This window comes from Aquarana catesbeiana, linkage group LG10 (assembly GCF_042186555.1).
Source record: "Aquarana catesbeiana isolate 2022-GZ linkage group LG10, ASM4218655v1, whole genome shotgun sequence".
NCBI classification, from domain to species: domain Eukaryota; kingdom Metazoa; phylum Chordata; class Amphibia; order Anura; family Ranidae; genus Aquarana; species Aquarana catesbeiana.
Genome location: NC_133333.1, coordinates 169,662,088 through 169,675,677, shown reverse-complemented (window position 1 = coordinate 169,675,677; position 13,590 = coordinate 169,662,088). Strand labels below are relative to the sequence as shown.

Sequence of the window (13,590 nt, the reverse complement as noted above, 5' to 3'; positions counted from 1 at the left end):
GACCAAGCCATGAAGTCCAATGAATTGTCTGTAGACCTTCAAGACAGGATTGTATCCAGGCACAGGTCTGGGGAAGGGTACAGGAAAATTTCTGCAGCATTGGTCCCAATGAGCACAGTGGCCTCCATCATCTGTAAATGAAAGAAGTTTGGAACCATCAGGACTCTTCCTAGTACAAGCCCCCTGGTCAAACTGAGCAATCGGGGGAGAAGGGCCTTAGTGAGGGAGGTGACCAAGAAACTGATGGTCACTCTGACAGAGCTCCAGCGTTTCTCTGTGGAGAGAGAAGAACCTTCCAGAAGAACAACCATCTCTGAAGCACTCCACCAATCAGGCCTGTATGGTAGAGTGGCCAGACAGAAGCCACTCCTCAGTTAAAGGCACATGACAGCCTGTCTGGAGTTTGCCAAAAGGCACCTGAAGGACTCTGACCATGAGAAACAAAATTTTCTGGTCTGATGGAACAAAGATTCAACTCTTTGGCCTGAATGGCAGTCGTGATGTCTGGAGGAAACCAGGCACCGCTCATCACCTGGCTAATAACATCCCTACAGTGAAGCATGGTGGTGGCAGCATCATGCTGTCGGAATGTTTTTCAGCAGCAGGAACTGGGAGACTAGTCAGGATCGAGGGAAAGATGAATGCAGCAATGTACAGAGACATCCTTGATGACAACCTGCTCCAGAGCGTTCTGGACCTCAGCCTGGGGCAAAGGTTCATCTTCAACCCTAAGCACACAGCTAAGATAACAAAGGAGTGGCTACAGGACAACTCTGTGAATGTCCTTGAGTGGCCCAGCCAGAGCCCTGACTTGAACCTGATTGAACATCTCTGGAGAGATCTGAAAATGGCTGTGCACCGACACTCCCCATCCAACCTGATGGAGCTTGAGAGGTCCTGCAAAGAAGAATGGGACAGACTGCCCAAAAATAGGTGTGCCAAGCTTGCAGCATTGTACTCAAAAAGACTTGAGGCTGTAATTGGTGCCAAAGGTGCTTCAATAAAGCATTGAGCAAAGGCTGTGAATAGGTACTTATGTGCATGTGATTTTTTTTTCCCGGTTTTTATTTTTAATAAGTTTGCAAAGATTTAAAATAAACTTCTTTCACAATATCATTATGGGGTATTGTTTGTAGAATTTTGAGGAAAATAATGAATAATTTTGGAATAAGGCTGTAACATAAATTGTGGAAAAAGAGAGGTGCTGTGAATACTTTCTGGATGCACTGTACAGCCCAGACAGTGATTCTGTCTAGGCAAGCAAATGTTGAATGAAGTATAATGTATATGATTATGGTGGAGCTAATATTAACACAGTGAAACTGGCAAATGCAGCATGCTTTTAGTTTGCAATTGAGATGCATTTGGAACATGTTGTTGAGATGGTCCTAACCCATCTCCTACCTTCTAAGCTACATCAAGCTGCTTTGGATTCCTAATGACTTGGATGTGGAGCGATTCCTTAAAGTGATACTAAACATACACTGTTTAATTTACATTGTCCCTTCTATTTCTGTATATGGATGATGGCACTGTATTTATTTTAATTAAAAATAAATCTAAGTACCTTTTTCCTAATCAATATACAGCTGTCACATGACCCAGATCTTTCCCAGCCTGTCTGCAGGGAAACATCAGCAGGAAGAGCTTCTTTGTCATACAAATATATTTGAAATCAAATCTTTATTTTTTGGCAATAACATGGTGTGGGTGGATTTCTCCCAATCACAGTCCATGTCAAGCTCCTCCCACCTGTGTCTTAGAAAAAGAGGGAGTTGAAGCCTCCATTAATCTACATGTAATATCCTGCCAGCGTTGTGTTTAGCTGGTTAGTGGGCATGGGGGAGGAGGCAAGGAGTGGGCTGTCATTTACCACCATGTATACGCCCGCACGTGTGACTCTATCGTCACATGGGCTGCTCAGATGTGTGAGGGAGGGAAATGCTCAGCATAGAAACTCACTGAAAACTGAACATGTGCAGAGTTGCCACCACAGCTGCAAAATCCATATCTGGATTGGGCACATGAACTGAAAGGGGAGAGCGCAGCAGGATCAACCAGGTTTTTTGGAGAATACAGAAAACAAATCTCATAAAGACTGAGTGAGTATGAACAGCATGTAATACACAATTTACTGAAAGTTTTTTTATGATGTGGGTTTAGTAACACTAAGGTTCACAGCAGAAGCTTGCCCAAGCTGTTATCCCAGCAGCTCAGCCCACCTCCCAGAGCATCTGCTACATGTCTATCTTAGCAAGTAGAAGTCTAGAAGGCTACTGAGTCACTGCTGGGAAGGGGAGCAGTGTGAGCTGAGCTCCAGATGGTGTTGAAGTGTACCCAAGTGGATGACACCACCGCCTCCTCCACGTGACCGTGTTTTGGCTTGACGATTGACTGTCACATGGGGAAGGTTACATTAGAGCAACAAAGCAAGGGTTCCAACACAGATTGGAGGTAAAAATGCAGAGTGGACAGGTTAGTATACATGGGTGGGGGTGTATTATCAGTAGACATTGTCAGTGTGCTGAAAGATTCACAGTGGAAGTAATGAGGTTCACAATTCATCCTCCCTGCAGTGACTCAGCCACCTTCTGGCTTTCTAATTTATAATATAAACATTAGCCTTAGGAGGGGGACAGTTGGAGATGAGCTGCTCAGAGAATGACATGAGTGCTTCTGCTATAACATTTGAGGATGAAGTACTCCAGGATGCCTGAAACTACAGAGGTCAGTGAGGGCTTCAGAATATGTGCGTAAATATTTGAATGTCCACAGTTTGGCCACAGGTGGCATTTGAAGCATATTGGGGCACAGACATCAGTATAAACCCGACAGAGGTTCTAGCAATGTCCCACTATATCAAGAAAGTCAGAAAACATTTTGTCTAAAGTTCTGTAATAATAATATCTTTTTGGCACAGGCAGCAAAAGCAGTGGATCCAGTCGCAGTAACCGAGAGGGAAAGAGATCATCCGGTCGAGAGAAGGACCGCAAGTCCACTGGCAGTGGTAGCGGATCTGACCGTGCCGCCAGCAGTGGAGGAAAAAGGAGTGAGAGGCCACTAAGCCAGCACAGCCACCGGAGCCACAGCTCAGCGGCACGCAGCGAGCGTAGTCATCGCAGCAGCCACCACTCTCATGGGCCCCCCGGTCTACCCCCGCTTTACAGCCTGCCAAAGATTGGGGGCAAGGTGTACAATAGCGGTCCGCCGGGTGGTCCTCCAGTCCGTGAACTAAGTAACATCCCTCCAGAACTGACCGGAAGTCGGCAGTCCTTCCAGAAGGCCATGGGAAACCCCTGTGAATTTTTTGTGGACATTATGTGACAGCCAAAGTGCCTTCTGCTCCAGCCACTAGAAAAGCTAGAGAATTGCATAACTCCCTGCAATGGATGACCACTGCCATAATCAGATGCCAAGCCATAGGAGAGGAAAAAAATTATGGCTTTTTCTATTACACTGTAAGATTTGGTCAACATCAAAGAACATTTGAAATGCTGATTTCAGAAGATGTAAGGATTTTGGAGAGATCACCTCAGAGTTCATGCTAAAGGCACCATCCTAGTGATGTCACATGTACTGCAGGTGATGTCAGACAAGCCTGGAAGCCATGCAAATAAACTGGTTGCAGTAAAACCAGATATGCAGAGTTTTCACTGCAAAACAGCTGTAGAAGAAAGGATCGCTCAATTCCCTTCCATGTGATACAGACTAGACTCGCTAGAGTATCACTCAATAGCTTGTCTGACATTGACTGAGAGCTGGCCACACACGCACATTAATCTCCTATAGTTTTCCAAATAGTCCTCAAAATACAAAGCACATGCTTGAATTGCACTGTTAAAATGAACCGGTCATAAACCTGAGCAGTTCAGACTAAAAATATAATGAACAAAATGTGTAAGCAGGGGAAATCTTGAGTTGTCCTGTAAAAGTCCCACTTTGCTCCCAGAAATTTAAGGGACCAATATGGAGGCAGAGGAGGATGGGGACAAGTTTGACTCTTTAAAATTGAAGTAAATATACACGTCAACTTTGCCATATAAGTTTAGCTGCCTCTAATTCGGGATGTATTAATCATTTATAAATCTTACTAAAGGTAACCTATGCTTCTGCATTGTTTCATTGTGCGTGCAGTCTGAACCACCCAGGTTAATGACAGGCTTCGTTTAAAGTAAAATTCCACTTTTAAAATGACTTATGCATATGTTTTGGTCTAATGCCAGTAGAGCAGTTCTGCCACCTTGTGGCCTAATTGCCAAAATAAAACCAGTCAGCTGTATTGTTTTAGGGCTGTATGGCCAGACTGAAAGAATTGCCTTGATGGGGTAAGGCAGAAAAGTACAGTCACCATTCACTGCAAAGTCTAGCAGAAAGCAAGCAAATACGACTGCCTTCAAGTCCATATATTAGTAAAAACCTGACCGTCTACATATGAATATTTGAGGCAGCTTTGATACTTTTTTTTTCCCATCTGGATCATAAGGTGTGTTTGGCCAGTGTAAATTCATTAATCTAGCAGATGAAATGACAACCAATTAAGGTTAAGACAATCTATATTTTGTCAGTCCAGCCAAAACTGATATTTCAGATAATGGTAGAGAGGAGCATACTAAATTACTAAACTGGATGTATATAATCTGCTGCAGCCATGTCCATCTTTTTATACAATCATATTTTACAGCCAGTGGGTGAGTCAACCCCCCAATGTAAGCCTATGTCAGAAAGATCAGTTTTGGGTAATGTGCCCTGTAAACAGCAGTCCACCCAAAAGTGATATTTCTGTTACAGGTGGTGTCTTTTGGACTTAGTCAGCTAACGAATTATTGTATCTCTGGAGGACTGTAGTGGAGAGATCTCCCTTCCATAATTTTACTTCTGCAAAACAGGGTTTTTGGTGTTCCCAACCATCATGATGCATCTCATTCCACTCTCCCGGTTCCCAGCTCCATAATAATAATTTAAATTTTTTTTAAAAAACACAAAACAATCCAAATCTAGACTTTGCAAGACCTGAGATGTGGAGTGTGGAAATCTCACCAGTAGAGTCCCTGGAAGACCTAAGAAACTGGTGCATTAAAGACCAAATAAAGTTTCTCAGAACGCTCTGTAAACATTTAGACCTCATGCACACTGGACATTATAAAAACGTCAGTAGCTGTAGAATGAGTTTTGCAGTAGCATTTGTTCAGCTTTTTTTTTTTTTTTTTTATACCCCCACAAAAGCTTATTTTGCTTATCTTTAGCGTTTTTGAGCTTTTTTTCAGAGTTTGAGCGTTTTTACAGCTGAAAAACTTGTCTCAAAAAAACACTAGTTCTGGGGGGTTTTTCCAGCTAGAAAATGCACCTGACAAAAAACGCTGATAACGGCTTATGTGTGCATGGACACTAGAGCTGCACGATTCTGGCCAAAATGAGAATCATGATTTTTTTTGCTTAGAATAAAAAGATCACGATTCTCGCAACGTAAAATCTTTCACATTATACAAAAAAAAAAATGGGCTAACTTTTACTGGTTAGTTTTTTTTTTTTTAATACATTAAAGTATTTTTTTCTCAAAAAATTGCATTTGAAAGAGCGCTGCGCAAATACAGTGTGACATAAAATACTGCAACAACCAGCATTTTATTCTCTAGGGTGTCTGCTAAAAAAAATATATATATATAATGTTTGGGGGTTCTAAGTAATTTCCTAGCAAAAAAAAAAAAAAAATGATTTTATCTTGAAACCAACAAATGTCAGAAAAAGATTTGGTGTTTAACCACTTAAGCCCCGGACCATTTGGCTTCCCAAAGACCAGAGCACTTTTTGCGATTCGGCACTGCGTCATTTTAACTGACAATTGCGCGGTCGTGCGACGTTGCTCCCAAACAAAATTGATGTCCTTTTTTCCCCACAAATAGAGCTTTCTTTTGGTGGTATTTGATCACCTCTGCGGTTTTTATTTTTTGCGTTATAAACAAAAAAGTAGCAACAATTTTGAAAAAAACGCATTATTTTTTTACTTTTTTGATATAATAAATATCCCCAAAAAAAATATATATTAAAAAGTTTTTTTTCCTCAGTTTAGGCCGATACGTATTCTTCTACATATTTTTGGTTAAAAAAAAAAAAAATAACTCGCAATAAGCGTTTGATTGGTTTGCGCAAAAGTTATAGCCTCTACAAAATAGGGGATAGTTTTCTGGCATTTTTATTAATAATTTTTTTTTTTTTAATAGTAATAGCGGCGATTTTTTATCGTGACTGCGACATTATGGCGGACAGATCGGACACTTTTGGGACCATTCACATTTATACAGCGATCAGTGCAATTAAAAATTCACTGATTACTGTGTAAATGTGACTGGCAGTGAAGCGGTTAACCACTAGGGGGCAGTGAAGGGGTTATGTGTGTCCTAGGGAGTGATTCTAACTGTGGGGGGGCGTGGCTGTGTGTGACACACGACACTGATCACCGCTCCCCATTACAGGGTGCTGTGATCTGTGTCCTGTCACTAGGCAGAACAGGGAAATGCTTATTTACATTAGCATTTCCCCGTTCTTCCTCTCCGTGAGACGATCGCAGGTATCCCCACAGACATGGGGTCCACGGGACCCGCAATCACACTCGCGGAGGTGGTGGCGGAGCGCGCGCCCGGAAACCACTTCTTAAAAGGCAAACGTACAGGTACGTTAATGTGCCTGTATGTTCCCTTCTGCCGACCTATATCGGTGTGACACACACAGTCTATTCCATTGACAAATTGTTACAATGTTTATACTTAAGTCCAACTTAATGAATGCTATGATTCTTGGCAGACTTCCCTGTTTTCTCTTCCTTTCTTTTAACGGCTGTGGCTTCAGAAGAGCAGAGAGAATCCTTTGCATAGCAAGAATCGTGAAACACTTTAGTCAAGATCGCAACGGGGAAAAAAATTGTGATAACGATTCTTGACGATTAATCGTGCAGCTCTAATGGACACATAGGATAACATGCTGGGGAGTTTACTGGCTGTAGAACAAAATGCCTGAAGCCAAAAACAGCAGCTATAAAAACGTCCAGTGTGCATGAGGCCTAAATGTGCTGCAAAATGGTAAGTGCACAGTCTAAGACCCCATACACACTTTTAGATTTTCTGCAGAGTTTTGTCTTCAAAGTTATCAAAACCATATAATATGAGGTCAAACCTTATGAGTTTCAATTTGTATGCAATCAGGCAGGTTCTTGCACTATATGGTTTTGGTAAATCTGAAGAAAAAAAATCTGCAGAAAATCTAATAGTGTGTATGGGGCATTAGGCTGGCCAAACACTGAGCAAATTTCTGCCAATTACTGATGAACTGGAAGAAATTCACTCAGTGGGTGACCCTCTTCATCCTGCCCGGTTCTACAAAAGTCAATTGTTCACTCGGCTTTGTTGAAGGAGTTTTCTGGAGGTTGTATGCAATCAGATGCAGCTGCTATTCAGGTATACTGATAACCTTTGCTGGCAACTTTTTGAATATGATAGCCTAGCAGAGTGATTGGTCTATTGGCACCGTTTATCGTGGGAGGAATCCGTTATATTTCTTTTGTTCAGTCCATAGGCTGAACAAAAGACATCGAATATGGTATGACCAGCTTTACAGTGTTATGGTAAAGCAGCTCTCCTTAATCAGCCTGTCCCCCTGTCAGTCTACAGAGCTTTGTGTGAGTAGTGACCTCTATGCAGCAGTCCAACACACTCTGGAGACCAGCAGCTAGAGCTTTTCAACCAGCAAGGCTCATGCTACAAACTCTAGATCTGACTGCTGGAGACAATGTTGACCTGCTGGGCAGAGATTGTTGCCGTCACACAGAACACTGGGGTCCCTCACTGCAGGACAGGCTGATTAAAGCTTGCAAAACACTTGGAGGAATCTGTTAAAAGAAATCCTATATATATACAAATGGCAAATTGTATTCTAACAGCTGTGAGTGCCAGGCTGCTCATTGGCTTCAAGTGCTATATGGCTGGCAATTTTTGGCTCCTTCAACAAAAATCAATTGAGTAATTGACATTTGGCGAGCTGGCAGGGCCACCCACTGTTAGAATGTAGGCCAATTCCTCTGAAACAGGTGGACTAACAGTGTATGGCCAGCTTAAGGGAGCTACTTTGCCAAAAATAAATAAAAACTTGATAAGATTTTGTGCACCTAGTGATGCTGGCAGACAGGCTACCCTGCAAAGATAATCCAGCCTCTAAAGATCTTTCTCCCAAAGATTATGCAAGCATGTTTGCATTGGTCTAAGGAAGAGGAGCACCTAAACACTGGCTTAGTTCATGCCCTGAGAGTACTTGGTTAGGCAATATCAGGAATGACATGTAGATACCTTAAAGGAAACCTGTAGTGGGAGAACTAAGTAGGCTGCCATTGCTAGCCTTCTTTTGAAAATGCTATTTGACTGTCTGCTCTGGCTCCAGCACTTTTAAGTTACTGGCCAAAAACTAAGTTGGATTGGAATGAAGTACTGATTTTCCAGGTCAGTGACTTAGAAAGTACCAAAACTGAAGTGCATGGCAGTATTATTCAGAAGTCATCAGTAGCAGCCTACCCATTTCATTTAGCTCTTCACCATCTTCCAAAACAAAGACTCAGTTTTGGGTGGACTGACTTTTTACCCCAAACCACCAGATAGGTGGATAAAGCACTTAAATCATTTTCCCCATACCTTGCTTCCACTCCTTCCCCCAGACCTGGCTAAGATTCTGTTCCTACCAACTCTGCGAACTACTAAGAATGTACAGATCATCTATGTATAGATAACAAGATGTAATTTAATGTTTTGTTTTTTAAATATATGTGTACATCTGTGTAAATAACAGTTACAACTGAGTCGACTGAACTTCTTCTTTGCATTGCAACCAAGGGCGGGTTAGCTTGGTGCCATCTGAGTGGTTTGTAAACTACAATTCCCACTTATATTAGGAGCCCATTACAGATAGACACTGCGATAGCTAGCATAATGCGCACGTGCATTGTGGTGCCAGTCATTTTCAGTGGCACACCAATGCACATACTCCAGAATGAATTGCAGTAAATGATAATGCGCATTGTGCCATGTCATATTTTGGGGGAAGGGTTGTCTTAACACAATACACCTTAATGCACTACTTAATATGTATGTTTGGATAGGTCTGAATGGGTGCTCTGCCAGGGTTCCCGGATGCATGCCATCCACAGCGCAAGGAGAATGGTGCATTATACAATATTAATTAGTCCTTTTTCAGTCTCCTGAACATGAATGTTGTATGCACTTCTGTACTAAGTGCAAAGAGGGTCCATTGATCTTCCTGGAGACATCAAACACACAAGTCAGTCACATTCTATTGATTTCTGACCACCAAACCATCTGTTCTTTATCCAAGAAGTGCCTGCTATAAATGCACCAGAGACTCCGCTCATAGTAGAGTGCCCATGTACACCGCATGTGCATTTCCCTTGGAGACTGACCTCATCAGTATCTGGCTAGAGTATCCTTTTGTATTTAAAATACATCAAGTTACAGACTAAAATTATTCATTTAGAAAGGTGCTACAAGGCTTTCTTCCTTAATGCATAATTTTATCTTATAGAGAAATACAATGGTGATCACCTTCTAAAAATGCTAGTTGTCAGTTTATTTCCAACACATATTTCAAACCAATTATTCAAAGTTATAAAAATGTATATACACACTTTAAAACTATTGGTAACTGAATACAAAACTACAATTAACCCAGAAGCATTAAAACTTTTAAAATTATAATTTAATGATATAATTATATAAAACAAAAACAATCACATTGATAACATAATGATTTCAACTTTTATATAGATTGAAAATATTTATTGTATAGCATACAGAGTTCATTGCTAGAAACGTAAAATGGCCACACAGTTGCAATTCACCACAGAGATACATTTTTGAAAGGCGATATTTTTAATTAGACATTCCCACCCAGAGGTGCCTGTCTTACCCAACTGTAAGCAAAAGAGTTACCCTTATCCTGATTCTTCACAGTCATATTAATGCTACTGCTAAAATAAAACTCGCTTTTTCTGCAGTGCTCACTTTTGATCTGGAGCTTTCTGTAGTACTTCTTTTCTGCCACCTGATGTCCTCAATTCTGGGGTTGAATGACACCCAGTAGGTCAAACCCAGAAGACTAAGGACACCCTGAGAGTGCAGGGCATCACTACAACGCTCTGTACTCACAGGGGGTTATTTACTAAAGGAAAATCCACTTTGCACTGGAAGTGCATTAGCTGTAGATCCGAGGGGGACATGCGAGGAAAATAAAAAAAAACAGCATTTTAGCTTGCACATGATTGGATGATAAAATCAGCAGAGCTTCCCCTCATTTCAGATCTTCCCCTCAAATTTACAGTGACTGCAATTCCAAGTGCACAGTGGATTTGCGTTTTGTAAATAACCCCCACAGTGTAAGGATGCTGAGAGCTGTGCCGATATCATTGCTGCTCTCTGCAATATTGAGGACCACACAATGCTGGAGAACCATCGCAGCACCTGACTGGCCCAAGACATCTAGAAAAGAGGTGTGTATATTTACATAACATAATATCATATTTTTATATATATATATATATATACATATACACACACACACCATACTGCTAGGGCCTCCAGAGCGGAAAAGGGGGGTGACTGGGGCCATATTTGGCCCCAGCCTGCCATTGTTTGTTTTTAGTTTTGCATTGGACAAACCAAAAAGGGGGTTTGATTTTTGTCTATGCTCCTATTGGCAAGACTTCCCTTTCATTTCGTGTTTCATTGAGAGAGGAACAGGAAACTATGGCTAATCTCTCCAATAGGGATACATCAACAAAACACTTTTTATTTTAGTGGAGCTGGAAACAGGTTACAACCTCCATCAGAGTTTTGGTGCCGTCTTTGCCTAGCCCAACTACCTAATTTCTCTCGCGGATGTCACAGGAACGAACATAAAAAGGCAGTCTTCCAGTGCAGTAACAGCAATAAAAAGCAATTGAAGTCCCCCTAGGACAGCTTCATGTAATAGGGTGGCAACAATGCTACACTGTTTCTGAATTCAAAACAGAGTTGCCACGTTTATGTAGACTGTTGTCAAGCCTGAAGCTTGTGAACTAGCACCTGTCCATACCTAGCCCTGTTTATTGCTTTCTGACAGCACAGCCTCTTTTACTGAAACATGAAGTACCAAATGAAGGAGGATTTGGCTCACTCAAGGTAACTGAAGATTTTTGTCTACTTTATGAGGCTTGTGCATTACATAGTAACTGGATTTAGGCAAGGTTCACACCTATGCAGGTTCCGGTTGATCCATTTTTTTTTTTTTTTTTTGCACAAGCATTTGACATGTTTTGCAGAGGTGTCTGCAGGAAAAAACAAATAAAAAAGAAAAGCACTGCTTTTTTGATGAGTTTCTGCTGCATTTCCATTGAAGTCTGGAACCAAAAATGCAACCTGCTTTGGGCAGAAACTCCCTAACCCTTTCCCAAAAAAATGCACTGGTTCAGAACGCACAGATGTGAGCGTGACCCATAGGACTGTAGTGCGTTTCTGAAAAACTGAAAATGCACAAGTGTGAACCTAGCCTTAGGACTCTAGACTGCCATACAGGAGCCTTTACATTGAGGCTCAGTTCACACCTAAACCGGCCGCAGATCGCACAGTTTTGTTTCTGGGACAAATCTTTGCCTGAATTCGACCCTGAAGCTGAGGCAAAGACGCACAGCGTTTGTGTGGAGTGCGCTCCGCCCCAGAGACATGTGAACCAGCTCCATAGAGAGCCGGTCACATTCTCCTACTATGCGAATTGGATGCTGGGAAACACCCACATAGGTGTGAACCCAGCCTGAGAGCTGGATATTCTCTCTAAAAACAGTTAAATACTGTAGGTTCCAAAGGGGAAAGTTCCACAGCAGGAGGTTCCTTCCAGTCGGGTGAGTTTTCCACTTTATAGTTGAAAGTGGAAAATTCTTGAAAATTACTTTCTTAATAGAGAAACAATTGTGGTAAATATGAGAAGTCTATACTATATTATTACCACAGTTCAGAAGACATCTGTATAGAAAATAACACAAGCGTACATAAAATACATTCAAAACCATTCCTAGCCTGGAGCCGAAATAAAAAAATATCAGATTAGACAAGATTAAAAAATAAATTAAAATAAAAGCCCTTTGCAAAGCTACCTCCCACCGCTACAGCTGACAGTGCTATAACGCTGGTCCAAGGCATGAATATTCAAGTTTTAAACTTGTGTAAATGACACATAACTGAACATGCTTTTTCCAGAAATGTAATAGATATTGTCAATTTCTATACTCAGTGATTGTCAGGGGACCATTACAGGTCTATGTTCATAAACATGATGTACTAAACATCACGTAACTAAGCAGCAAGCCAGAAACACATTCATCCATATATCCCTGAAAAATTAATGAAGTTAATCTGTACCTCTCCCACTGTGCCACTGATATTCATGACTTTGAAGACCTACCACTGCCCTAAGGCATTTGTCATTCAAGACTTCCGGGATTGTTGGATGCCCATGTCCCTAGTAGTGTTCATTTTGAAGTCAAATTTCGATTTAGTTTTAGTCAGTCTTTTCACTAAAATGCCATTTTAGTTATCTGAATTGCTTTAGTCGTATTTTAGTTGACTAAAATAGTGTTCATTTAGTCTACGAAAATAACAATGGTCCCTAGCCACACTTTATGGTTCTCTCTGCCTAGCGGGGGAACCAAGCATGCGATACACCCTGAAGTCTTGGATGCTGAAGATTCTTTAGGCTGCGGTAGCTCTTCAAGACAACAAGCAATGGCAGCCAGCATTAGTAGCAGAACAGGTATTAGGCTGGGTTCACACTTATGCGAATTGGATGTTGCTTTCCCGCATCCAATTCACATGGCATGAGAGTGTGATCGCCTCTCAATGGAGCCGGTTCACACACCTCCGGGGCGGCCACAGAGTGCCCAGCAGAAGAGTCCTGTGTGTCTTTGGCTCCATTTCTGGTCCAAATTCAGCCAAAAATTTAGACCTGTGAACAGGGACGCACCGGATCCCCTGCTGTGCCCCACATAGCGTGAACCCAGCCTTAACATATTTTTACTAGTCTTTTCTGGTTTCATTTTTTGCAGGAACAACAGACAGTGACTTTTGGACTGAAAGGTACTTATAGATATTTTATATGATGTTTGAAGAAAGAAAAGGAGGTATGAGGCACACAAGATTTTAAAAGACTTCTCCCAATACATTTGCCTCTTTTTTCATCCCTGGACATTTGCAGGTAAACCTAGCAAAATAACTTCCAAGGAGCAAAATGTAGGGGGAGCTTAGAGAAGTCACAAGACTCCCTGCAACATGAAATCATCTCCCATTTTACTTGTTTGATGGACTGCTCAGTTAAAAAGAAGCACTGCACTTAAAGTATAACCAAAGGCAAAACCTTTTTTTTTAGTTTTGGATAGAGTGGAGATGGATTAGAACCCTTGTCAGTTTTTATTGTGGTCTGTGCCCCTGTTAAGGAGATTCACCCTATTTGTCATGTTTACCATTATCATTGAAGGTGAAATGAAAAGAAAACCCCAAATTTGGGTTGTCC

At 41.5% G+C, this 13,590-nt stretch overlaps 1 protein-coding gene across 6 annotated transcripts in view; it reads left to right on the top strand.

The window, feature by feature from the left end:
• DVL1 (dishevelled segment polarity protein 1) overlaps nt 1-8,832 on the top strand; it is a 252,973-nt gene extending 244,141 nt beyond the window's left edge. For 5 of the 6 annotated variants that reach the window (XM_073602952.1, XM_073602951.1, XM_073602950.1 and 2 more), the window contains one exon: nt 2,921-8,832. In XM_073602952.1, the coding sequence (XP_073459053.1) occupies nt 2,921-3,324 (404 nt within the window). In that variant the 3' untranslated portion in view covers nt 3,325-8,832. The remainder of the gene's footprint in view (nt 1-2,920) is intronic. The other variant, XM_073602954.1, reaches the window with a different exon arrangement.
• The last annotated feature ends 4,758 nt before the right edge of the window (nt 8,833-13,590 follow it).